The 26,232-nt window shown below is 44.2% G+C and overlaps 2 protein-coding genes across 4 annotated transcripts in view; one reads left to right on the top strand and one right to left on the bottom strand.

Moving 5' to 3' along the window:
- Window positions 1–26,232, bottom strand: part of FAM171B (family with sequence similarity 171 member B) — a 258,535-nt gene that overhangs the window by 149,502 nt on the left and 82,801 nt on the right. The window lies entirely within an intron of this gene.
- On the top strand, window positions 1,660–25,776 carry ZSWIM2 (zinc finger SWIM-type containing 2). Of its 3 annotated transcripts, none has more exons than XM_075933769.1 (9): window positions 1,661–3,076; window positions 3,179–3,255; window positions 8,920–8,960; window positions 9,498–9,717; window positions 11,304–11,549; window positions 16,946–17,030; window positions 19,004–19,125; window positions 20,173–20,326; window positions 24,056–25,776. In XM_075933769.1, the coding sequence occupies exons 1-9, from the start codon at window positions 2,942–2,944 to the stop codon at window positions 24,854–24,856; spliced, it is 1,881 nt and encodes a 626-aa protein (XP_075789884.1). In that variant the 5' UTR covers window positions 1,661–2,941; the 3' UTR covers window positions 24,857–25,776. The 3 variants fall into 3 exon arrangements, with proteins under 3 accessions (XP_075789885.1, XP_075789884.1, XP_075789883.1); XM_075933768.1 differs by having other exon boundaries at window positions 1,664–3,076; window positions 11,298–11,549; XM_075933770.1 differs by lacking the exon at window positions 11,304–11,549 and having other exon boundaries at window positions 1,660–3,076.

Genomic DNA, 26,232 nt, shown 5'->3' with positions numbered 1-26,232 from the left:
TCTTGATCCTGGAGCACTTCATTTTACATCTTGAACATAGTATCAGTATTTTAAATTTAACTTCCTAAATTTGGTGAACTTTTTATTTGTTTGAGGAGGTAAAAAGCAAAGAGTTTCCAAGCTCCTTAGACCTTGTCTATACTTCCAGGAAGATTGACGTTCTGAAGTCCAATCTTCCAGTGTTTGATTTGGCTGGTCTAGTAAGCACCCATTAAATCAAATGCTGAGGGTGCCTCCATCAACCCTGGTACTCTATAGAGTTGGGAGGAGTAAGGAAAGTCAATGTGAGAGCTTCTCCCACTGACCTCTCGCAGTGGGTCCCTCCAGAAATTCGGTTTAAGGTATAGCAATTCACCTACACAATTCTTGTATCTGGAGCTGTGTATCTTAAATCGAATTTCTCTGCCAGTGTAGCCTGTTAAACCTGAAAAAGTGCAAATGGAGGCTGTAACATCTCTCTAATATTAAATTACTTGACTTCTGTGCTATTAGCTTTTATCAAAGACCATTAGAACCCTATTGCCTTTGACAGAAGGCTGTGGATTACTAGGGAAGACATATACCTCAATCTTGTTTTGGTAAAATTTAATTAAGTGATTTAGCCTCATTGTGCCTCAGTTAGCACACTTGTGAAGTAGGGAATGGGATTAATATTATTAATCACAATTATTATGGTAGTTTCTAGAAACCAACCAAGAATGGGCCCTGCAATGCTAGGCACAGCACATAGTAGTAGTTGTTCTCTAACATAAAGAGCTTTTCCCAAAGGAATACCAAAGGTATAGTAGGAGACCTACCTATGTCACAAGTGCATTGAAAAACAGCTAGTTTTTATTGTTCTTATATGTAAGAACAAGGAGCAAAAGTAGCAGAAGGCACTCAATATACAGAGTTGGCACAATCTGTGGCCTCCTGCTGGTTCACTGGAACTAGCTCAGGCAAGACTCCAGCCTGTTTTACCACTGAAAGGAAAGCAATGTCCGCCTACCTCCCATGGAATAATTCTAAACTGAACATTTGTCAGTCACTCTCAAAGAGGATGGTAGGAACTGTAATGTCCTCTCAATAGACACTTCCATCACAATTACTTTCCTATACCTTTAGAGAGGTGCTGAACAGATGGTAGGATGGGCTAAAATCACTAAGTGGCTATGAAGATGTCTATTGTTTTTATTACTGTGTATTTTTCATTGAAATGAGATAAGCTGCCCATTTTTAATATTATTGGGGAAATTAAAGGATGACTAAAGAATGAGATGTGTAATTAATCAAAAAGAAAGATACAGAAAATAAAATCACAGAACAAATCATGATCAAAATTTAAAAACTATAGGAGAAACAAAGAGCAACAGTTCCCCCTATTGGTTACACAAAAAGCTGATTACTAATAAATACTGTTTCCAGAGCTGCATTCCCTTTTTTTTTTTTTTTTTTTTTTTTTTTTGTATTACTGACACATAAGCAAGAAAGAAACAAATAGCCCAAATTAATTTCAGCCACATAAGAAAATCATCAAGTTTTCCCAAATGGTAAAGGATAATGTGTTACTTTCAAACTATTGAGGAACTAGTGCAGACAGTGAAGAGTAAAAATAATATTGAATAAATCACTGAAGTGATCTTCGGTTTATTTTTAATTACTCAAAATAAAGAGAGAAACACAAAAATTATATTAAAGGAAGAGTTAAAACAGCACTTCAATTAATTAAGTTTTAAATTACAGCTGCTACTTTAGCAGTAACCTATAGTGATATGAATAAGATTTTGGTACAAGTCAAGCATCCACACCCTCTGAGATGGTGTGTAAACACTGCCCCTGGCCATTTCTAAGGTTCTGCCACTAACAAGAATCCTTTCCTTCTTATCCGGACTGAGTCACAGCCAGGTCACTTGCAGGAAGATCTTACTTCTGTGAGCTGGACTCAGGTAGCAAAACTGTAAAAAGGTGGCGTTAATGAAAAGAGACCTAAGGCCAAACATAAATAATGCAGGAGCTTCAGGAGGTAGCTGAGTTAGTCTGTTACAAAAAGACAAAAAACAAAAACAAAAAATGGTCTGGTAGCACTTCATAGACTAACGAAACATGTAGATGGTATCACGTGCTTTCATGGGCACAGCCCACTTCTTCAGATGACCAGTCTCACAATGGCCACAGAAGTCTCTGCAGAGGTTAAACAGAAAGGATAAAGCCCACAGGTGCGAGGCCCCACAATAAAAAAGCAGCTGCATCCCGAGAAGGGCTTGGACACAGCTCTAGAAGTCCCAGTTGTCTACCATTACTTGCTTGTTTGCGCCATACCATATCCCTCCCAGATGTCCCCTGAAGCTCAATCTACTGCGAGGGAGGCTAGGGGTAGTGTGGCGGGTGAGGAATAATAAGAATTAGGGGTATTTCATGACCACCAAAAACAACATAAAATAAGATGCAAACCAAAGAAGGGAAACAATTGGCAGGGTGGGGAGGTTTCCAAGCACTGCTCTGGGTTTGCTGGCCTCTGCCCGCCAGGACAGGCCCAGGCCACACTTGCCTGGTGCTGCAACCCTGCACCTCGGCTCGCAACAGCGAGGTGGGAGCGCGAGGTAAACTGATCCTCCAGCGTCCTCCCCTCCTTCCCCCGCGCCTGGCATCTGGTTTAGTACCGCGGGGGGGGGGGGGGAGATGTCGCGCACACACCCTGCCTCCGACCCGGCCCGCGGCCCCCAAGAGCCTGCCCCAGGGGGAGAGGGTAGCAGGAAACAGCACCAGCTTCCGAACCGCCCGCGGGAGCTGCCTAGCGCCGGGCCCCCGGTAACTCAGGGCTCCCTCTTGCCGCCCCAGGGGCCGGGCGCGGCAGAACGCGGACAGCCACGCCCACGCCCGCCCCGACGCGGGCGCGCCGTTTCCATGGGGACCGGCAGCAACGGCGGAGAGTCTGGGGCTGCGGTTGCCGCGGGAGCGGGCCATGGGGCGGCGGCGGGGCGCGAGCGCCGGGCTGAGCTGGCAGCAGGACCAGGCGCTGGGCAGCACCATGCGCATCGTGCGCGAGCTGGGCCCCACCGGCTTCGTGCTGCAGGAGGAGGGAGGGCGCGCGCACCGGGTACGGGGGCGTGGGGGGGGGGTGGCTCTGGGCCTGCCGCGATGTCCTTCCCACGGCTCCAGCTCAGCTGCGCCGCCACCAACCCCGCGCTTCTTTCCCAAGGTCTTCCTGGGGCAGCCTCACTCCTGCAGCTGCGCCGCGTTCCTGAGGGAGAAGGACCTGTGCAGCCACATCTGCTGGTAAAGGCGCGCTTGGCGGGCGGCTCCCCCGGGCTGCAGGGCACGTCCGCCCCGGCCTCCCTCCGGTAGCGCCACGCAGGGGCTGGTACAGATCTGGTGTCGACACAGGGTTTGCTGAAACACATCTAGTTGCAGCCAGTTACCTCTTAATTTCATCGCATGCCTGGGAGCGCAGGAAAGGAATGGAAGAGCGAGGTGGCTGAATTGCTAACCAAACCAGACCATTCCTCTTTAAAACTACCTGTTGTAAATGTAATTGGGGGGGGGGGGGGGGGGGGCGGTGAGCAAATGTTTGTATCCATCTGGTACAACTAAAGCTACAACTGTCTAAAGTTACTGCAGACCAGGGGGTCTGACTTCACATTCAGGTAAACTACAAAACCAGAGGTTAACATCAAATGCGGGGCACAAACTAGTGCTGGCGACTGTAAAGGAAAAGTGTCAGCTTTCTACTTTATCATATGCTCTAGCACCACTTTTTTTTTAATGCACACATCTCTGAATAATTCATCTTTATTACAGAAGAAAGCGGGTCTAGGATAGATAACTCTTATCTACATCCTCCATGCTAAAGCCTGATGAAAGGAAATTATTTAGATTCCAGTCAGCAATCTTCCTTAATTTCTCCTTTTAAGTCCTGGTGATTCAATAGACCTAAAAGTTTTATCAGAGGCTTCCTATATACAGGCAGTCCCTGGGTTACGTACAAGATAGGGACTGTAGGTTTGTTCTTAAGTTGAATCTGTATGTAAGTCGGAACTGGCGTCAGCCGCTGCTGAAACTGATCAGTTTCAACCGCGGCTGAATCTGGATGCCAGTTCTGACTTCTTAAGTTGAATCTGTATGTAAGTCAGAACTGGCATCCAGATTCAGCCGTGGTTGAAACTGATCAGTTTCAGCAGCGGCTGACGCCAGTTCCGACTTACATACAGATTCAACTTAAGAAACCCAGACATCCCCAAGTCAGGAGCTACTGAAACTGATCAGTGGCTGATTCCAGGAAGCCTGGGGCAGAGCAACTCTGCCTCGGGTTTCCTGTAGTCAGCCGCTGGTCAGTTTCAGCAGCGGCTGACTTGGGGACTCCTGGGGCAGAGCAGCTGGGGTACTGCTGGGTTGCTCCAGTAGCGCGGCTCCTCGGCGCTACTGGAGCAACCCAGCAGCACCCCAGCTGCTCTGCCCCAGGCGTCCTGAATTCAGCTGCTGCTGAAACTGACCAGCAGCGGCTGAATCAGGATGCCTGGGGCAGAGCAGCTGGGGTGCTGCCGGGTTGGTCCGGAGCGGCGCTGCGGGACCAACCCGGCAGCCCCCAGCTGCTCTACCCCAGGGGTAGGCAAGAAAAGCCTGGTCTGCTGGGGGGGGCAGTAGCTGCACCCCCACCCCCAGCAGACCAGGGAGACGGGGGTGGCGGGACCGCCCAAGTCCTCCATGGCTTTGCTCCGTCTCCCTGGTCTGCTGACCTGGGAGACACGGAGCAAAGCCGCAGAGCACGTGGGCAGCGGGACAGTCCAGGCGCGCCGCGGCTGTCCCACTGCTGGCATGCTCCAAGGCTTTGCTCCCCATCTCCCTGGTCTGCTGATCGGGAGATGGGGAGCAAAGCCGCGGAGCACGCCCGCAGGGGGACAGCTCAAGCGCGCCCGGGCTGTCCCGCTGCGGGCATGCTCCAAGGCTTTGCTCCCCGTCTCCCTGCAAACCAGGGACACGGGGAGCAAAGCCTTGGAGCACGCCCGCAGCGGGACAGCCCAAGCGCGCCTGGGCTGTCCCGCTGCGGGCGTGCTCTGCGGCTTTGCTCCCCGTCTCCCTGGTCTGCTGGTCGGGAGATGGGGAGCAAAGCCGCGGAGCACGCCCGCAGAGGGACAGCCCAAGCGTGCCTGGGCTGTCCCGCTGCGGGCGTGCTCCAAGGATTTGCTCCCCGTCTCCCTGCAAACCAGGGACACGGGGAGCAAAGCCGCGGAGCACGCCCGCAGCAGGACAGCCCAAGCGCGCCTGGGCTGTCCCGCTGCGGGCGTGCTCTGTGGCTTTGCTCCCCGTCTCCCTGGTCTGCTGGTCGGGAGATGGGGAGCAAAGCCGCGGAGCACGCCCGCAGGGGGACAGCTCAAGCGCGCCCGGGCTGTCCCGCTGCGGGCGTGCTCCAAGGCTTTGCTCCCCGTCTCCCTGCAGACCAGGGAGACGGGGAGCAGCTTTTCTCGCCACGGAGGACGGGGGCGTCCCGCCGCTCCCGTCCTCCGGGGCGAGAAAAGCCCTGTTCGTAACTACGGATCCGACATAAGTCGGATCTGCGTAACTCGGGGACTGCCTGTACATAAAGAATTTCTTTTTGGTTTTGACATTTTTGGACATTTGCTCTTCGAAATCAGTTTGGCCTTCGGATTTCCCTATATTTATCTGCTGTAACTTATGCTTTTTTATGGGCCAGTGGTCAGATGTCCAAAGTCTGAAGGATTTCTGTTTAGCTCAAGTGGCTTTTCAGGCTTTGCCATTTTCCATTGGTTCCCACTGTGTTCTGCAGTGCACAGGCCTTCTGAGATTAAGCAGCATTCATGCCACCTTTAAGGATTTTACTGGCAACTTTGAGGCCCTTTTGACTAACCATTATTTAATTCTCTCTAAAGTTTAATGTCAGAATGTTATGTTTTAGTATCTTATTTCTTTATTCTGCACAGGGTGCAGTTACTATTTAATAGCTATTTCTACTTTTTTAATAAAATCTTGTTCGTCACTAAGACTCAATCAACAAGACTCCTCTTGTATGCTCTAGAATTAACTTCCAAAATGCAATCCCTTAAATTATGAAATTTTCTCTTAATGTTGTGTCAGTGTGCAAATTGATCAGTTAGATGTAGTCAATCACATATTTAATAGAATTCTTCCACTGTGTAAACAAAATAATTGGATGAAAGAAAACAGGAGGACATAATTTTAATTTAGATTTTTTTTAAGTTTCTTACAAGAGGCTCTTAAGGAAACCAAATAGATTTGAGCTAATAAAAGTACCACCATCATGGATTAGGAAATAGCAGATATATGGCGGGGGGACAAATACACATGACCCTCCATACTCCCAGTGTCTCTAATCTGGATAAGCTACCAACCCTGGCAGGTGGAAGAGTAAGTGGCTCTGCATGCTGCTGTCTCTCTTCTCTCCGAGCTGGGGAAAGGGTGGTGCAGCAATGTGCTTCTCCTTAGGATTTTCCCCACCGCATCCATAGTGGTGGGGGAGCACAGAGCCATGTGTGGCCCTGGGAGTAGAGCACCAGGTAAGTGCCTCACCATTATCCCTGTTGCCTGAACTAAAATTGCTTATGAATTTCCAGTTACCACCTTTAGAATTGACAGGTCCCTGGATCAGGTCCACTATTCAATGATTCTGTGGTTGGGAACCCTGATTTGCACAGGTGCAACACTTGCACTATATGAACGCTTGTATATTTGTGAATATAGTTTATTAATACATTTAGCACAGTCACAAACACCCCAATTTCTTAAGATAAATAGGGAATGTACATCTATATTTCCCTACCATATAATCTCATCATTCTTTCTAGAACAACTCAAGGTGTTAGCCATCATCTTCCTCATCACCTGCACCTTCCCCGTCCTCACCAGTGACCATCATTCTAGCACCTGCCAAGCTCCTCCTACCACCCTGAGTCTGCAATGCCACTTTTATCATATGTTACGCTGACGTTATGTTTGATGCATATTCAGTAGGGGATGTTTCCTTTCCCCTTATTTGTATTGCCTCACTTTGCTAATGGCTTAGTGTCTTTTTCCAGTAGGTCAGTATATCATTGATCTCAACTTATCATATACAGGCAGTCCCCGGGTTACGTACAAGATAGGGACTGTAGGTTTGTTCTTAAGTTGAATCTGTATGTAAGTCGGAACTGGCGTCCAGATTCAGCCGCTGCTGAAACTGACCAGCGGCTGACTACAGGAAGCCTGAGGCAGAGTTGCTCTGCCCTGGGCTTCCTGGAATCAGCCGCTGATCAGTTTCAACAGGCTGAATCTGGACGCCAGTTCTTACATACAGATTCAACTTAAGAACCCCAGGCATCCCCAAGTCAACTGCTGCTGAAACTGATCAGTGGCTGATTCCACTGGTCAGTTTCAGCAGCGGCTGACTTGGGGATGCCTGGGGCAGAGCAGCTGGGGTGCTGCTGGGTTGGTCCAGTAGCGCCGCCGCTCCTCGGCGCTACTGGACCAACCCAGCAGCACCCAAGCTGCTCTGCCCCAGGCGTCCTGATTCAGCCGCTGCTGAATCTGACCAACAGTGGCTGAATCAGGACGCCTGGGGCAGAACAGCTGGGGTGCTGCCCGGTTGGTCCAGTAGCGCCCAGAGCGGCGCTACGGGACCAACTGGCAGCGCCCCAGCTGCTGTACCACAGGTGTCCGGAGCAAAGCCATGGAGAAGGGGTCGGACCCACTCCTGCACTGCTTTGCTTCCTCTCTCTGGTCTGCTGGAGACCAGGGAGAGGAACGGCCCCGTTCGTAACTGCGGATCCGACATAAGTCGGATCCGCATAACTCGGGGACTGCCTGTACATCAGTTCATTATCACAGGCCTTTTGTGGCTATCTATCACATTTATTATTTCTGTCTGACCTGGTTATTTGGTCTGGTCTCAACCGGTTACTTCAGGTTTTTCTAACTAGTGATGTACCTGCTAAGTTTGAGGGTATTCTTGGAAGTGCCTATACCAGGGGCAGGGAACCTTTGTAGGTTCAGGGTCCACTGACTCTCAAAAAAATCAGTTGGGGGCCATACACAAGTGAGAAGCAAAAAAGAAAACCTAACCCCTCACTAATATTGCCCCCAACTGAGAAGGAGAAAGACATTTCCCTTGCACAAGGAGCCTAGGGGAGCCCAGGCTAGTAGATTTGGTGTGCTTCAGCCTGACAGTGGGGAGACTGAAGTCCCAACACAGGCTCCTCAATGTTGGAGGGAGCCCTGAACCTAGGGGGAAAGATCCGGGCAGGATGGGGACCACATCTAGCCTCCGGGCCTTAGGTTCCCACCCCAGACCTGTACCATAAAAAGTCACTATCTTACCACCATCTAGCTAAGTGAAAGATCCCAGACATATGTAAGTCATCTTTTGCTGTCTGGGTGAAAAGTCCCAGACAAAATACTAACTTTGCTTTAGTTCAACATGTAAGTCTCTTGTGTTACAGTCAAACTGCCAATATAAACCTCCTGTAACTTATTATAACAACATATAATCAAAACCATAAGGAAATAATGTATATACCTATAGGCAAGCAAACAGGGTAGTTCTGTAGGCTACATCCCTCTCAGACCCAGACTCTGCAGTACCCTACCTGGCCGGGAAAATTCTTTAATCTGATGTGCCCTGTTTCCCATAGTTGCCAGATTTAAGAGGTTTAAGTGCAATTGGTAATTTTTCAGCATAGGAACAAGGTTTGTAACATGAAGCTTTCAAACAAACAGCAGAGGTACAGAGGGCCCCAGTTTTGATAAGAACTTATTTGTCACTTAGCCCTGTAAACTTTTTTCTTGCAGTTTGTGTTATATTTTCTCTCTGAAATGAAAACCTTTTAAAACATCTGTTGTCCTTGAAATGTAAAGTTGAAAATAATAGCCAGTAGTTAGCTGCTGCTTGTGAAAGTCAACTAAAGCTGATGGTCATCTTGTTATTGTTGTTAGGATATTGCTGAAAAAATTCAAAGTTCCAAGAAACCATGAATGTAAGTATAATTCTTTTTGCTTGCTTGTTTTGTCTTGCATACAGAGTTTAAATGCACAAAGGCATGATTCTCTGGAGATTGGATAAGATCAGGTACACACACTTCACCATATAGACTAACAGATGTATTGGAGCATAAGCTTTTGTGGGCAGAGACCCACTTCATCAGTGCATCTGACGTAGTGGATCTTTGCTCATGAAAGCTTATGCTCCAATACATCTGTTAGTCTATAAAGTGCCACAGGACTCCTTGTCGCTTTTGTAGATCCAGACTAACACGGCTACCCCTCTGATACTTGACACTTCACCATGTTTCATTACAGGAAAACCTTTGAACCTTTTTGCCATAAAGATCAGTTTTAGTTGTGAAACTGTACCCATTAGCATCGCAAATGAGAAAAGATTTACAACATTTCTGGCACTAGAAGCATTGACCTAGTTGGTTCACTGCAGATGATTTAGCCTGACAGTTATGATGGTTGAGTATTACTAAATGTTAAATGTTTGCCAAAGAGCTTTAATCTGAGTTTTTCTATAGATGCTTTTCAGTTGGGTCTTCTGGAACGAGAAATCAATGATATACTTCAGCGATTACATCAAGAACACACACTCCCATCAAGAGCAAACGCTCTTTCCAACAAAACAGTACAGAAAGAGGATGATGGATACATTCATCAGAAGGAAATTGATGAAGAGGATGTCTGTCCTATTTGCCAGGAAGAGCTGCTAAAGAAAATGTTTCCCATCACTTATTGCAGGTTAGATATATAAGAGGAAGTTCAGGGTTTGGGAGGGGATTGGGTGCCAAAGGCAGACTCTGGCTGGGAGGTGCTTACCTAAGTAGCTCGGGTATGTCTACACTACCACCCTAGTTCGAACTAGGGTGGTAATGTAGGCAACCGGAGTTGCAAATGAAGCCCGGGATTTGAATTTCCCGGGCTTCATTTGCATAAAGCCGGGCGCCGCCATTTTTAAATGTTCGCTAGTGCGGACTCCGTGCCGCGCGGCTACACGCGGCACGGACTAGATAGTTCGGACTAGGCTTCCTAGGAGGCTTCCTTGAGGAGTTTCACGAGGAGTAACGGTAGTTCAGACTAGGAAGCCTAGTCCGAACTACCTAGTCCGTGCCGCGTGTTGCCACGCGGCACGGAGTCCGCACTACCGGACATTTAAAAATGGCGACGCCTGGCTTTATGCAAATGAAGCCCGGGAAATTCAAATCCCAGGCTTCATTTGCAACTCCGGTTGCCTACATTACCACCCTAGTTCGAACTAGGGTGGTAGTGTAGACATACCCCTCCTGAGCAGTAGTGCTCTCAAGCTGTCTTTCCCTGCCTGTTAGTAGCCCCCATCTGGCTGTTCCATGTGGTTCTCTGCACTATGTGTGAGTGGGGAAGAGGCTTTATGCACTGTCCAGATCCCCAGCAAAATCTCTCAACTCCTATTGGAAACCAGCCAATAGGAATTGAGATTTTGCTGGGGATGGGGGCAGTGTGTGAAATCTCCCTTTCCCTCTCCCTCCCCAGCCCATCCTGCAGTACAGGGAGCAGCCAGCTGCTTTGAGCGATTCTGCTCCCTGCTGCAGGGGTGGGCCATGGGTTGGATTAAAACGCTTGGTGGGCCAGAGTTTGCTTACCCTGGTATAATCGCTAAGGAAATTGACAAGAAAGCCAGCTCCTAGTTCTCTAGCTAAGCTGCTGCCAGATCTCTACTCTAAGCTGGGCTGCCACCCAAGAAAACCCTTCTGTCCCTAAGGATCCTGGCTTCTCATGTCTTCCTAGAAGCAGCTGTCCAGCCTCTCACTACAGATCTCCCCATAGGAGGCAAGAAAGCCTAAGGCGACTGCCCCTCCACTCCTGGCTGAGAGTGTGGAGGTGAGAAGCCTCACACAGCAGTTGGACTCCTATTGCAGACTGCATGGAACTTAGAGCCCTGGCTTTCAGTTTCCCATACTGCCTAGAGCCCTACATGGATACAAAATTTGTATCCACATCTGTGTCAATAAAAATGAACTGTGGATAGCCTCATCTATATCTGTGGATGCAGACACCAGATACAAAGCGGATATGGGCAAATTTGAAGGGTTCTAGATAGAAAATTTTCATCTGCAAAAATGAGCCACAGATATCCACATCCATGTCCACAAAGCAGATATCCACAGATTTCCAGGGTACTAATACTACCCCTCTGATTGGTGAAGTGCTCCTGCTGAAGACCTCCACCACCAAGAAAAGAGTAGTGTTGACATCAGCCACCACAATAATTAATGTAGTGGCTTTAAGTTGACCTAAAATAGGACAACTTAAGATTGTATCAGTTATAGCGTCACTTTCTGTAGGTACAGCTGTGGGAACAATGTTCATATCACTTGTATGAAGATTTGGGCTGATCACCAGGGTGAACTGGAGAATGACTCTGTGGTGAAGTGTCCCCTCTGTAGAGAAGAATTTGCACCATTAACGCTCATTTTAGAAGAATTCAGGAATTCCACTCAGCTTGTGACTCCAGCAGAGAAAGTGAGACTTGACAGACACCTTGGACTCCCTTGTAACAACTGCAGAATATTTCCAATTGAGGGAAAATGCTACAAGTAAGCATTTTTAAAACAAAAGAGGTACACTTAATTTAACAGTACAATTCATTGTAACAACCTATAACTACTACTTATTCTCCTTTATCTTTACTATAACTAAACAAACAATGCTACTGTGTGGGATAGATTACTTTGGTTCTTCTAGCTCCGAGATGATCATATGTTCCATCCCTTGGGGCTGATTTCTGGTCAATTTACATTACAGTGATCTGTGTAACAGACTTCTAATGGGATCTTTAGCTCCATGTATAAAGTTGGGTCAGCATCTCGGAATTCCCTAGTGCAGGGGTGGGGAACCTTTTTTGGGTCAGGGACCATTGACCCACAGAAAAAATCAGCAAAATGAAAAAATAAAAAAAGCCAACCCTATCACTGACCTGGCTTGCAAGTGAGAAGGAGAACAACAACCCTGACAAGTGGCCCTCAACCGATAAAATAAGAGATGCTCACCTCACTCCCCTCACACGCCAGCCCCGTGGATTCAGAGCTTCACCCAGGGATGAATTAACTTTTCGAGGGGCGGGGGACAAGGTCTAGTAGATTTTGTGAGGTAGGCTCTGGGGTGGGGATAAAAATGAAGGATTCAGTGTGTGTGAGGGGGCTGCCAGGGAGCAGAGCGAGGGTGCGGAGTGGGAGCTAGGGTGCAGGAGTAGAGTGGGATGTGAAGTCTTTGTCTGGTTGATCAAGCTGTATCACGCTACGTATTTGGTTCAGCATTTACAGAACAAAAGAGTCTTTCACAGTATCTTAAACATACCTTTAACAAAAAACAGGACTAGGTAGCACTTTAAAGACTAACAAGATGGTTTAATAGGTGATGAGCTCATCACCTATTAAACCATCTTGTTAGTCTTTAAAGTGCTACCTAGTCCTGTTTTTTGTTTCAGCTACACCAGGCTAACACGGCTACATTTCTATCACTATACCTTTAACAAGTTTTATTGCACTCAATTCAGGAGCAGTTTTAAAAGCACTATATATATATATATATATATATAGAGTACTAAGCAATTAAAACAGCATTAAAAGACATTAAAAGTCATCACAAGCATTAAAAGACATTAAAAGCAATAATTAAATGGAATACTTAATCTAAATCTAATTTTAAACCCAATTTAGCAGCCTAATTCTTAATCCAATTTAACACACACACACACACACACACACCCTCTGGGGCTGACCAGACCCCAGGTAATGTTGGATAATTTGGTTGAGGTGGAAGTCCGATGAGCACATCACCCCAATATGCCAAATCAATGGACTCCAACTCGTGGGGCAAAATGATGTGGTAAATATCCCCTTGGCAGGGGCCAGTCCGGTAGGATGCCATCCACTAGTTGCACACAGTCCAGGTGGGGTGATGTCCGTTAGTGACACCCCCTCCTTCTTACTGGTGTGTCCACGACCAATCCAGAAACACATGGTTTTTGCACCACCCAAATTTGCTTGCCTCACCACAAGTGAGAAATACTAGTCTGTCCTTGGTTAGATTCTTCCCTTGTTACTTTTTCTTATCTGGAAACGCTGCCACATCGCACACAGTCTTTCTTTTATTTCACACAGTCCTTTTTCTTGAAGTTGTAAACAAGTCCATAATCCTCCAGGGCTCTTGCCTGAACCTCAGTATAGCCTCTCTTCAGCTTACTTACTATTGATTCACTCATGCTAACCATTCAAACTGCTCATGATTCGTGACATATTGGCAGAATGTAGGGCGCAGAAGCAGAGTGGGGTTGGGGGGGCCTGAACAGAATTTAGAGTGCAGAATTGGGCTGAGGGTGCAGAGTCTGGGTGGGAGGAGGCAGGGGATTGGGGCGCCTACCTAGTGTAGCTCCTGAGGGGGCACAAATAGCTCTGTGCCTCCTTACTCTTATGGGTATTCCCCTCCCCCCCCATTTAGCCACAGTCCCTGGCCAATGGGAGCAACAGAGATGGAGACTGCAAGTGAACAGAGACATAACTTCCCTGTGTTGCCATTCCAAGCTGCTTCCTCCCTCCCTCCTACCAGGCAGAGCACAGGGCCTGGACACCTCCTGCAGCTTACCTTGAGCCGGTCCACAAGGTTTGGGGATCTCCCTCTCCACAATGGGGAGAGACTGCTCCCGCAGCTCCCAGCCATGCTGGGGGAGGGGGTCTTGTGGGACTAGGTGGAACCACTCTCCAACACTCATTGGTGGCAGGAAATGGAGCGGCATGACTGGGAGCCTAGGGAGTAGAGTGAGCTGAGTCTGGGTTCCTCCACCTACTGCTGCCATTAGTGAGTGCAGGAGTGGGTCCGACCCCTTCTCCTGGCAGCAAGTGCTCCACTCATCCCAGGGCTATGTTGCTCAGGGGAGGGAGCTTGAGGAAAGATGTGAAATGGAGGTGGGAAGAGGCACAGAAGTGGGGGATTGCTCTTGGCCCTGCACACTCACATAAGGATGTCCCTCCCCGAGGCTATGAGTGGCATAGGGAGGAGTCATATGGAGGGTGATCATGTGGTCAGTGCCCCAGCCCACCCCCCATATCTCTCCAGCAGTCGCCTATGTCAGTGTGGAACACTCACAGCCAGCAACAAACATGCAGCTCAAATTTCTGTATACTGCAGCCAGACATGATTTAGCAACTCTGACCCCAGCAGCCTGTCTACAGCCCCACTCTGGCTTCCACCAGTCTTATTATTATCAAAGTGATCCCAACACACTCCTAATCCCACGTTTTCTTCAAACCATGTACTCTGCAATGGCTAGCCTTCTCTTGGATAGTTCAGTGACATGATAAGGTTTATTGTTTCTGCTAAAGAGACAAAAGCAGAGCATAGCTTGTTTACTGGGTTAAATACACTATTCTCTGCAAACATATCACTGAGTTAGTTTTATTTTTACTATAAAGCAATTTATTAACAGGACATAGGTTTAGTGACACCAAGTAAAATGAATAAAGTTAGGGTGTGTCTAGACTACTGAGCTTTGTCGACAAAAGTGGACTTTTGTCGACAAAACTATACCTGCGTCTACACTACCGCTGAGTTCTGTCGACATAACGTCGACAGAACTCAGCAGTTTTGTCGACGCTGGTAAACCTCATTTTATGAGGCATAACACCTTCTGTCGACAGAGTTCTGTCGACAGCAGGTGTTATTGCCTGTAGGGTTGCGTCTAAGACTACAGGGTTTTGTCGACAAAGCATCTTGCTTTGTCGACAGAACTGAATGCGTCTAGACGCTCTATGTCAACAGAAGTTTTGTCGACAGTATCTGTAGTCTAGACGTACCCTCAGAAAGGGTTAGGCCTGGTCTACACTACAGAGTTAGGTCACCATAAGGCAGCTTATGTCAACCTAACTTTGTAAGCATCTATACTACAATGTTCCTCTAGTTGATTTAGCTTGCCTATAATAATAACTTCTGTGAAAAGCATAGCAATTAGGTCAATGTAGTTAGGTCAACACACTGCCCATAGAGACACTGTATCATATCACCTGTTGCTGCCTTTGTCAGCCTGAGAGCTGCCATTCCACCTGGGGCTGGCAGTCCAGGCTGTCGGCACCAAGACTCCGGCTGTCAGTGCCCCCTTACATCAGTGCAAGAGCTCCTGACAAGGAGACAAAATACTGACAGAAAAATCATAATATGAACCTGAAGAGCCAATTTAATTACTGCAGTGGCAACCTAAGTCAACCTAATTTAAGTAGATTTTAATTTTGTAGTGTAGACATGCCTTACAAGCATTGAAAGCACATCTAAAAATGAAGATAGTTGTGTCTCACCAGTATTTTCAGTCATGACTGACTTTTCCTCAGTTAGGACCTTCCACAGAAGTGCAAGATACTGGATATCCCTGTCTTCTTGGGTGAAGGACCTTAGTATAAGCACATTTGTAATCTATGCTCATTTTCCAGAGACTTCAACTCCTTCTTGGCTGAAGGACTCATCTTTCTCAGCTTGCAATAGTGCTGGCCTCTTGTCTGTAATTATGGATGCTGTAGGTAGCTCCAGAGCTTGTCTATTTCACCAACAGAAATTGATCCAATAAGAGTTTCTTGTCAGCTAATCTCTCTCAAATTATTCATAAAACAGGACTATGTAGCACTTTAAAGACTAACAAGATGGTTTATTAGGAGATGAGCTTTCATGGGCCAGACCCACCTCCTCAGATCAAAAACAGTTTCCTGCCATTTCAACCAGAAAGGGCATTGTTTCAACGACTTGACTACCTGAATCCTGCTTCAAAGACATTTTAACACAAGACTTCAAAAAGAAACCTCTGAACTGTCATTCATGCTTAAATTTGACACTTTACGACTGGGTCTCAACAAAGATGCTAATTACTTTACCCATTACAAAAATAGCTTCCCCAGTTATCACCTCTAATATAATTAGCTCACAGACATTAACGTCCGCCCCCCTCCCCCCCGGTTCTGATTTGATTTGTCCTTTCTATAATGTATTCACTTATTTTTTATTGTATCCCTTTGGTATATATATGGTCATGCCAATTTTCTTCCACAATTTGATCTGAGGAAGTGGGTCTGGCCCACAAAAGCTCATCACCTAATAAACCATCTTGTTAGTCTTTAAAGTGCTACATAGTCCTGTCTTTTGTTTCAGCTACACTAGACTAACACGGCTACATCTCTGTTACTATTCAAATTATTCATGTAACTGTTTGCAAAAGCAGGGTCAATGTGCTGACTAGTTGCTTTTTACTTCAGCTGTGCTGGGAATTTGAATCACAGTCAAATGTATCAATGCTATGTTGAATCATGTGCATTTTAAATAAAATACTAATCAGCTACAATCTTCTTTTTCAACAAATACAGACACACAAAGGAATCCTTAGGATTCCTTAATCTTGAAATACTTCTTGACAAGTGTGCATATATCACTTTGTCATAACCTGTATTATCCTTGGGAGAAAAATACTGAAATGTTGCTGTTCAGCAAGCTAAAAGAATGAGTATGGGCTTCCTCCTTCAGATATAGAATAACCAGTGGTTTACAACCTTCTTTTCTTAGCAGACCCTAAAAAATGTTTAATGGAGGGATGGATGCCTCTGCAAATTTAAGACGATTCACTGAGCCCCAAGGGTCTTCTTACCACAGATTGAAAAACCTCTGTTCTGTGGTAATTGATAGCCTTTTGTGGACCCTTTTGACATAGTAAGTCCACAGACCACAACACTGGCATACATTATTTGCATCTGTATACAATTCAGCCAGAAACAAAGCAAAGGATTTTATTTTCTAAAAGCTTTTACCGGTGCCGTAGGTTTGAATTAAAACAATTTTATTCTTCAATATGGGAATTGCTGATACTAAATAGTAGAATGTTTAGCAATAGATTTTCTTATATTAATAAGTTCTCTGGAGCTGCTAATATTGCACTCTAAGTACCTTATATTTTTGTTTTTAGGTGCACTGAATGTAGTGAATATCACCTATGCCATGAATGCTTCACTCGCTTTTGCCATCCTCCACATACTTTTACTTTTCGACAGGTACAGAGCTCTATTTTAATGCATCATATCCAAAGCTAACTAATAGTCAGAAACAGAAAATACTGTACTGTACTTAGAAATGTAAAGCTGATTTAAAAAAAATAAAAACACCTTTACTCTGAATAAGATTACCACTATGAAATAGGAATAAGATATCTACTATGAAATGCTTAAGATAGCTAGCAAGGAGTAGCACCCAAAATAGGCCCAGCTCTGGAGATGGAGAGGGAAACATGACTGGAATGTTGTCTGCCTCTGTACTTCTAATCTCCTGTCTTGCTCTGGACCTTTCAAATTATTCTTTGCAGAAATAGGGAACAGAGGATACGTCAGTTGAAGGGGACCGAATGTCATCCTTTTTCTCAGTTCTTGTGTCCAGTGGCATTTCTATATAAAATAAGACAGTCACACTGTATTTACTTCTTAGGGTGTGTCTAGACTACAGGGTTTTGTTGACAAAGTGGACTTTTGTCGACAAAAGTATACCTGCGTCTACACTATCGCCGCATTCTGTCTACAGTAAGTCATTCTACGAGGAATAACACCTTTTTTCAACAGAGTTATGTCGAAAAAAGGCGCCATTGCATCCACACTTGCTTTTTCAAAAGAGAGTGTCTAGACGCTCTGTCAAAAAAGCGGCTTGCTTTGTCGACAGAACTGGCTGTAGTCTAGACGCTTTTTTTCAACAGAGGCTTTTTCGACAGAGGCTTTGTCGACAGTACCTGACAAAAGCCTGTAGTCTAGATGTACCCTCCATGTCCCACTCAATGATAGAGGTCACCCTATACACAATGCTCAGGACAGCCACTAGCTAGAGAAGCCCTGTCAAGTTGTGATGGAACCACACTTCCAAGGGAGTGCAGGGGGTCACACTAGGGATGTTAAATTTTCCTAATCAGCTAATTGACTAGTCAACGGAATTTCTATCGACTAGTTGAAAAAAGGGCTCTTGTACATTTCAAACGAAAAGGCGCAGTGGGGAGCCCGTGCAAATGGGGACCAAAGCAGTCCCTGCTTACACTGCTGCACCTGTCCCTTTGAAATGTACAAGAGCCACAGCATTCCAGACCCTGCCTGAATGGAGACTGCTTTGGTCCGCGCTCGTGCCATTTTCCCCACTGTGTCTCTGCTTCCCCTGCTTTTCTTCCCTCCCCCACGGAGATGGTGCTGGGGGAACCAGCTTTTAAGCCGGCTTCTCCCCACACGGGCTCCTACTTTCTAATCCCCCCCCCCCCCAGTGCTTCTGATACAGAGGCAGCAAGAGGGAGGGAAGTGACTAGTCGAATAGTGACTCAACTACCTGATAAGCCTAGGCTTATTGGGTAGTCAACTAGTTGCTTACATCACTAGGCCAGACCTAGAACTAAGGCATGAGGCACTATGAACTGCCTGAGACTTCCATCATGCTCTACGCAAGATCAAAAAGGCTCGGGGTCAGATCTAACCTATTGCCAATTAGTGCATTTCCTAGCAGACTAATTTTTATAGCATTAATTCACTGGATAGAGTCAAGCCACATAAACCCTGTGAATGAGGATTGCAATGGCCTCTTTGAGCTCAATGGCAGGCTTAAGCATATACATCTGTTTTTTTCTGCAATTTTGCTTCTAACGACCCAGAAATATTAACTCTTAAAGTTTACCATCCATAAGGATAAGATTGTTTGGGTTTTTTATTTCAGAGAGAAGGACCAAGATTGTCCTTTGCTGTTGAGAGAGAAAGCCCAGCACTTCAGAGCTTTTACATAACTTCCTACAACAGTTAGAGCCTCTTAAAATACAAGAATTTCAGTCATCATGGTGATTAATCTGTGTTTGTTGCTACAGAAATTTCTGGAGAACAAATGTATTACATTGTTCATAGTTTCTATTTTTATGATTTACAAAATCCATATTTTTGCTATTGAGAATAGCCAAATTACTTTTTGTATCACATTTTGCAGTCTTTCATTATCTCTTTTTTGTATGCAACAGAAGAGAAATCAGAGGTGGAGGTCACTCAACCAAGTTTCACAATTATCACCTTCAGAAGAGAATTTAAAAAGCATTAAAAATCAAGGTGATAATTCTGAAGAGATTTTACATCTTCAGGAGAAGTAAGATACTTTTTTCATTCTATATAACGTTATCCAATTCAACAGTCTTTAAAACAATAATTTTCTCAAATTATTATCATTATGTTTATAGAAATGGTCCTGTAAAGGACAATAGGAAATGCTTTAGAGAAACTAGATGTGTATTAACTTTGTATTTTCTTAACCTAGTTAAAATTAAATTTTAAATACATCTTGCAGGTGAGTAAGTTTCTTTTCACCTGTGTTTACAGACTAATGGCGTAAGCCTTGGAAGAACATTTTAAACTTTTGCATTATGAACTATTCTTTGGATAGCAGTTAAAAATCTGCCAGAAAAAAGCATAAACTATTCATTTAAAATTAAAATGTTTGGAATTTGAGTGGAAAGAGGAAGTACCAGTAATATCGTATGAAAATAGGCTTACCACCTAGGTTTGCAGAGGAATAAGATTTGAATAAATATGAATTGATGTGCTTATTGAAATCAAACTCTTTGTGGTTTATTGTTAATTAAGAGCTAGCATTGTGCCACTTTATACTAGCATAGAATACTGTTTTAGTGCACTCTAAACAGCAGCAGGATCCACACATTCAAAGAATCTGTACTCATCTCACAGAAAGTAAGGCAGGACAGCCTTGTTAAGACACTAGCCAATTTTCTGGCTCAGCACAAGCTCCCTGCATAACATTGAGCAACTCACTTAACCCCCTTTGGCCTTGGTTCTCCAGAAATAAAAAGGGGATTACAATCTTTCAACTCAAAGTTATAGGTTTGATGCAGGAATTACCTGAGTAAAATTCCCTGGCCTGTGTCATACAGAAGATCAGATTAGATTATCATAATGGTCTTTTTTTTCTGTAGGGAATAAGGCTCCACTGACAATGGTTTTGTAGTAAGATCAGACAGAGTCTCAGTCATAGTGACCAAACACATTAACCTACTGAATCATCAGTCTGTCAAAGTGATAGTTCAATCATCAAAAACAGCCTGCCATTTTGAGGGTTTTAGTTTCTATTGCCTTTTTCTACTATATACTGAAAATAATATTCTATATTTCTATTGTTTAGGTCCAGTTGCATACCAAAGCACATTGTAAAATCTTTACCTATGATGTTGATTAGAAAATGTAGCAACTTTCTTGCTCCAGGTCTACAATGTAGGCTCTGCTTGAAGACCTTTTGCCTTGGTCAGTATGCAAGACTCTTGCCATGTAATCACAAGGTAAAAAAAAAACTTAAAATTTTAAATTTTACCAAAGTCAGAATCTAGTGTTCATGCCAAAATCTCACTGATAGCATGTGTGTTCATCCATGTATTCAGCCCTTCAATGTAGTTTAGACACTTATTTCCTCTAATGCTTAAATTGTCATCAACTTCTTAGATGAGAATTATGTGTGAATTATGCTATGAACTCTGCAGTGCAGCCATAGCCTCAGTATGACAGCTAAAAACAGGATAAAATATTGTTTAGCACAAGTAGTTAACATATCTTGAGGAACTATTCAGGTGAAGTGGGCTTCTAACACTCCTCCAGTCATAGGGAGAAAAGGAAGCAGGGGGAACAGCCGGGGACAGTTGCTAGTAGATTATAGATTGTAAATCAGCAATCCAGTGTTTCTATTAAGTCCATTATTTTTAGTGTTTAGCAAAGTTTATGAATTTACACTCCCAGGCTTGTCTTTTAAAAGTGTTGTGAAGGTTTCCTTTAAGGATGAGGACAAAGAGGTCAGATTTAGAGTGATCACTTTGGCTACATCTAGACTACACAGTTTTATCTTGGAAAAACTGTTCCGCGTCCAGGGAACATGTTAGCTCTTCCGCTTTCTGTGCAGAAGAGCAAACGCGCTCTTTCGGAAGGCCCTGTATTCCTCGTTCCACGAAGAAGAAGAGGGCTTTCGAAAGAGGGTTTTTTTTCCCCAACATTTGTCCCAGTCTAAACAGGCCAAATGTTGGAAAAGCCTCTTCCAACTAAAGAATGAGAAAAAGCTAGGCAAAACATGGAGCACATTTTGTGTAGCTTTTTCTGGAAAAAAAAGACCTAGCCTTTGTGAAAAGTGTTCATCCACAGCTGATATGATACTTTTGTCTTTTATCATTTTCCTGTGCAAATTTATTCAAAAGCATAGTGGATGTCTGATTGCATTCACATAGATAGACATGTAGGGCCCATGGATCTTAAAAGACGTGCCCTGGAGGTGCTGATCATTGTAGCAGTGGAAATGTCTGCAGATTTTGCATTTGTTTTGGAAGGGTATGGTGTTCCTTTGAGTTGGTGTGTCTTGAATTTGCTTCTGGAGATGAGCCTGGAGAAGCTGGGGGGTTGTTTGAAGGCCAGAAGAGGGTGTGGGGTAGAGAAAAAATTGTTTCCGGGTGGAGTCCTGAATGGTCCTGGTAAATAAGTGTTAACTACTTATGCTAAACTGTATGTTCCATCTTGCATTTAGTGATGATATTGAAGCCAGATCTCTGCTATGTACTTGCTTTGGTATAACTACGTTGCTCAGCTGTGGAAAAATTCATCTACCTGAGCAATGTAGTTTGTACCAACATTAACATGTACACATCCTATGTAGACTATGTTGTGTTAGTGGGAAAGCTTCTCTTTCAGACATAGCTACCACTTCTCTCAGAGGTGGAGTTAAGCTGAGGAGAAAGAACTCTTCCATTGGCTTAAAATGTCTTCACTAGCAGTGTCACAGTGGTGCAGCTGCCCTGATGCAATTTTGTCATGTAAGCCTAATCTGTTTCCCAGTTCTGAAGAAGAGCTCTATGTAAGCTTGTTTCTCTCACCAGCAGTAGCTGATACAATAGAAGATATTACCTCACCTAAATTCCCTCTAAGCTGTGTGGCAGCCACATGAGAGGCAAGTGGCCACACAGCTGCTCTGAAGGGCCACAAAGCAGGGGCTCAAAAAGAGGAGAGTGGATGGGAACTGGGAAAGGAAGCAAATTGAGCCGTGCAGGGCTACCATAGGCCTTTCCTCTGACCCTGGAACTTGCTGCTGCTAGCAGGGAGACAGTGGTCTCTCCTCTGAAGCTTGCTACTGCTGGCAGAAAGAGGGCTTGGGAGCGGGGGGAAGTCATCTGGCTCCAGCCAGGGCAGCCTGCCTGCACCCCAAACTCCTCATCCCCAGCCCCACCCAAGTGCCTGCATCCTCAGCCAGAAACCTTTGACCCCTCCTCCCTGCTCCAATCCTCTGCTCCAGCCCTGAGCCCTCTCCTACACTTCGAACCTCTCATCCCTGGGCCTGTCGCACAGACCTCACCCCCAACCCTCTGCCTTAGCCTGAGCCGTGCCCTCATCTCTTCACATCCCAACGCTCTGTCCTACCCTGAGCTCCCTTGTACACACTGAACCCCTCAGCCCTGCCCCATTAATTTTGTTATACATACCAATATGGAGGTGATTTGTCACATCACCTCTGTATTAGTGCACATAAGATTTATTCTGCACATGAGTGGAGAAAATTAGAGGGAAAACTGTACCTCACCCACTCTCCCTCATATCTTGGAACTATCACATCAGCAATACTGTAACTGAAGTTAAAAAGCAGATTTGTCAGATCTTCACTACTATAGCAACCCAGGTTAGTTGACTTAAGTTAGGATTTATTTCTTTTCTGCAGAAAAGGTATTCCCAGTGTCTCTAATAAATGAGCAAACTCTTTTTCTGCTTTGGAGAGAAGAACACCTCTGACCAATGCTCTGAATGGTTTATTCTGAAGTGGAGCCTATAGCATTTTCTTGCTTTGCAATGCTTAGCCTTGTAACCTTAGAGGTCTTTTAATATACATTTGTAGAAAGGAGCTTTACTCATCTGAAACTCAGATGTTTTGCAACTGATTGGCAAATTCTTTTGTAAATGCCATGGGTTGGGACTACCTATCTGATTAGGCCAGCCTAGAATCCTTCCACATCCATTAAAATATTTCTCATGCAGCCTCCCTCTCTAGCATACCTTAGAAAGCCCATAGAAGATACCCCTTTTCAGATGCATCTAACTGGAGATCTGCAACTTGACGAAAAATATGTTCATAGTTCATGGATAAACGTGATGGATTTTTTACAGCAATTTACACCATCCTGTAGAAAGAAAAGTCATTGTTGTCTGAGACTAGATAAATATTAATCTAACTTCTATAGTTAGTATCTTTTATGTATCTAGAAAGAGTGGTAAATAAAGTGCCAGGAGAATTAGACTGAAAGAAAAGTACTGGACTCAACATTGAGTCTATAGATCAGTGAGCATAGATTCAACTATTTTCTTTTAGGAGTGTGATTAAAAATGTATTTGAAATCTGAGGCACATCAACAAATGTGCTTCAAATGTATTGATTTACAGCAGCTAATGTAAGTTGAGTTAAGGCATTTTCCATAATAAATTAGAGTTGGGACTTGATACATGAAAGGAATATGCCAGTTATACACTAATGTAGCTCCACTGAGACCCAGTGAGTGTACTCCTGATTTACAGTGGTGAGCGAGAAGAATCAGGCTCCTTGGAATGTTGTTTTTGGATGCAATAATAATTATTTCTATAGCACAGTTGGACCTCTTTGCTTTGGCACCTTTGGGACCTGTCTCAAACCCATTTGCTGATGGCCTGCAGGCTCTCCTGGGGGGCGGCCAGCCTCCTGCATGTCCCTCCTAGTCACTGACTCCACTCCTGGCCCAGGCCAGGCTCCCTATTGCCAGACTCCCAGCCACAAGCCCCCACTCTGAGCTGGGCTTCTGGCCACCAGCCTCCCCGCCGGCACCCACTCGCAAGCCACCAGTGTTCTGTAGTCCAGCAACATCCATGGGTCATGCCAGATCATGGATGTCATTGGACCAGAGAGTCCTGGCTTAGAGGTTGAACAGTTTCCTTCCAAATTGGATTAAATATTATTATATTGTTGATAATTATCAGGACACACTGTTCCATATATCTTACATGACTCTTTTTTGAAGTTCCACAGAGAATGTATTGACAACTGGTTACTGTACCACACAAATGCTTGTCCTATTGATGGATATATTGTGTATAATCCATTAACCTGGAAGGATACATCAGCCAATCGTGATGTCAGTCAGTCAGGATCTCAAACGTATAGTACAAAACTTGCAAAGCAGATGGAACCAGAGCTTTTCATACCTGGCATTGGGTTGCTCTTCAAGCAAACACTATTAGGCCATACACTTGAAAAATCTCAAGATAGCATCCAAAGACTTCATAATAATAAAGATCCACCACATTCTCAACAAGGTTTAATTTTAAATGGTGTAAGCTACTTTCATTTAAGAAATTCTGATTCTAGTCAGCATAGCATTGATAGAAATTTATGTTTACAATTTTCCAGGCATGGTAAAGATTTAGCTCATCAGCCTTTCCAGAAAATGCTGTCTCAGAAATCCTACTCTGTTATATCTAGAAAGGATACAATTTCTAATGATAAAAGAGATTTAAATGGACCTTGTACTAATAAAGAGAAAGGAGCACAATTGTGCCACACTGACCAGGCTAACTTGAATAAAGTAGTTCCTTTTGACAGCAGGAATAACCATAAAAGTTCAGCATATGTAAGATGTCCTGGAAAATTAAACTTTGAAGATAATTTGGGTATAGTTGACTATATGTTTCCAAAAAGCCAGGGAAAAGCCAGACAGCAAAAACGACTTCTAGCAAGACCACCTAAGCGTAAGTCTCTGAGCCCTCAAACTATAGATATAGCTTTATTAATGGAAGGAATTCAACTGAATAACAAGTTATAATATACAGAGTGCATGAAATATTTAGAAAACAGCTATACTTTTATAGACTTAAACTTATGCTTTTTGTCTAAGATTTTATTTTTCATTAGTGCACTTCCTAGAGGCTGTAACTACAAAGTTTACAGTTCCTTTCCACCCTTGGAATGGCTTGAGTCCAAGAGTGAGTTCCTGTAACTCATCTGGGCTGAATAAAGTGAAGCTGAAGACTGAAGTATTTATTGCAACACTACTACTAATAGTTTTAAAACTTCCAGCTCCTCTTAGCTGGCTAATCAAGGCTATAATAGGATTTCTAAGAGAAATGGAAAGACTTACAAGTAACTATTGGAATAAAATATTTTTAAAAGTTAACTGAGACAACAAAGTGGGCTTTAGAGTACTATGAAGTAAACAGAGTTGACACACATCTCACATCAAACATAGACATCCACAATGCTATTTTAGTTGCTTTGCAGAGCAGAAGGAACTATCAGAGTTTGATATACAATTTCTTAACTGCCAATTTAGTTCAGCCAAAAAAAATAGAGGAACTTAATATTTATGACAAGAAGTCAAGTACTAAGGTCTTAAATGTATTTGAAATTGAAGTAAGTATTTTAACCTGGTTATATCAAATTATGTCCAACTAGCATTTACATATTGCTTAAATACTGATACCGAACCTGCCATTTTCAATAAATCAAACAGATTTAACACAAACATCCTATTTATGATACTGATTTGTACTAAAGCCATTATTTCTTTACTGACGTTCTAACTCTTTTTGTATATATTTTCTGTTGATGTAAAAACAATATTCAAGACATCATGGTTAAATGGCTGCTCATGAGCTAAAAGTTGGTAGGCTGCTGACATTGGAGCTCTTGTATAATTTAACAAAAATTACCTTTATGTTCAGAATAAAGACCAAAGGAAAACAGCTTGTCATCTGAGGAGTAATTTTTAATATAATCATAAAAATTTAGCCTCACAACTCTCATGAACCTTAATGTATGTCTGCATCCATGTGTATTGTGTTGTCATGGGGTAGTTCTGTGATATATATTTAGAGAAGAAGGTGAAAGGCTGGAGAGCTGTTTGTTAGGTCCTACATTATGACCCTGATTATAAACCAGGGTAATATGGCCTAGTAGCCGGAGTCAATAGTGCTGTCCTTCTACTTATGAAATTGTGACCCAATAGCCCAAATCAGTAGCTTGTCTTTTCTTTTCAGGGCATCATAATCAAATAGCCAAAGGCAATAGCATTGCCATCCTCAGGGCAGAATAGCACAACCCTTCTACTCAGGGCAGCACAGTCTAAAAGCCAGAGTAAATAGAGCAGCCCTTTTATTCAGGATAGCATAGCCTAAAGGCCAGAGTTAATAAATGCACCCA

Source organism: Pelodiscus sinensis, chromosome 7 (assembly GCF_049634645.1).
Source record: "Pelodiscus sinensis isolate JC-2024 chromosome 7, ASM4963464v1, whole genome shotgun sequence".
NCBI lineage: Eukaryota > Metazoa > Chordata > Testudines > Trionychidae > Pelodiscus > Pelodiscus sinensis.
This window is presented reverse-complemented; position numbering and strand designations above follow the sequence as displayed.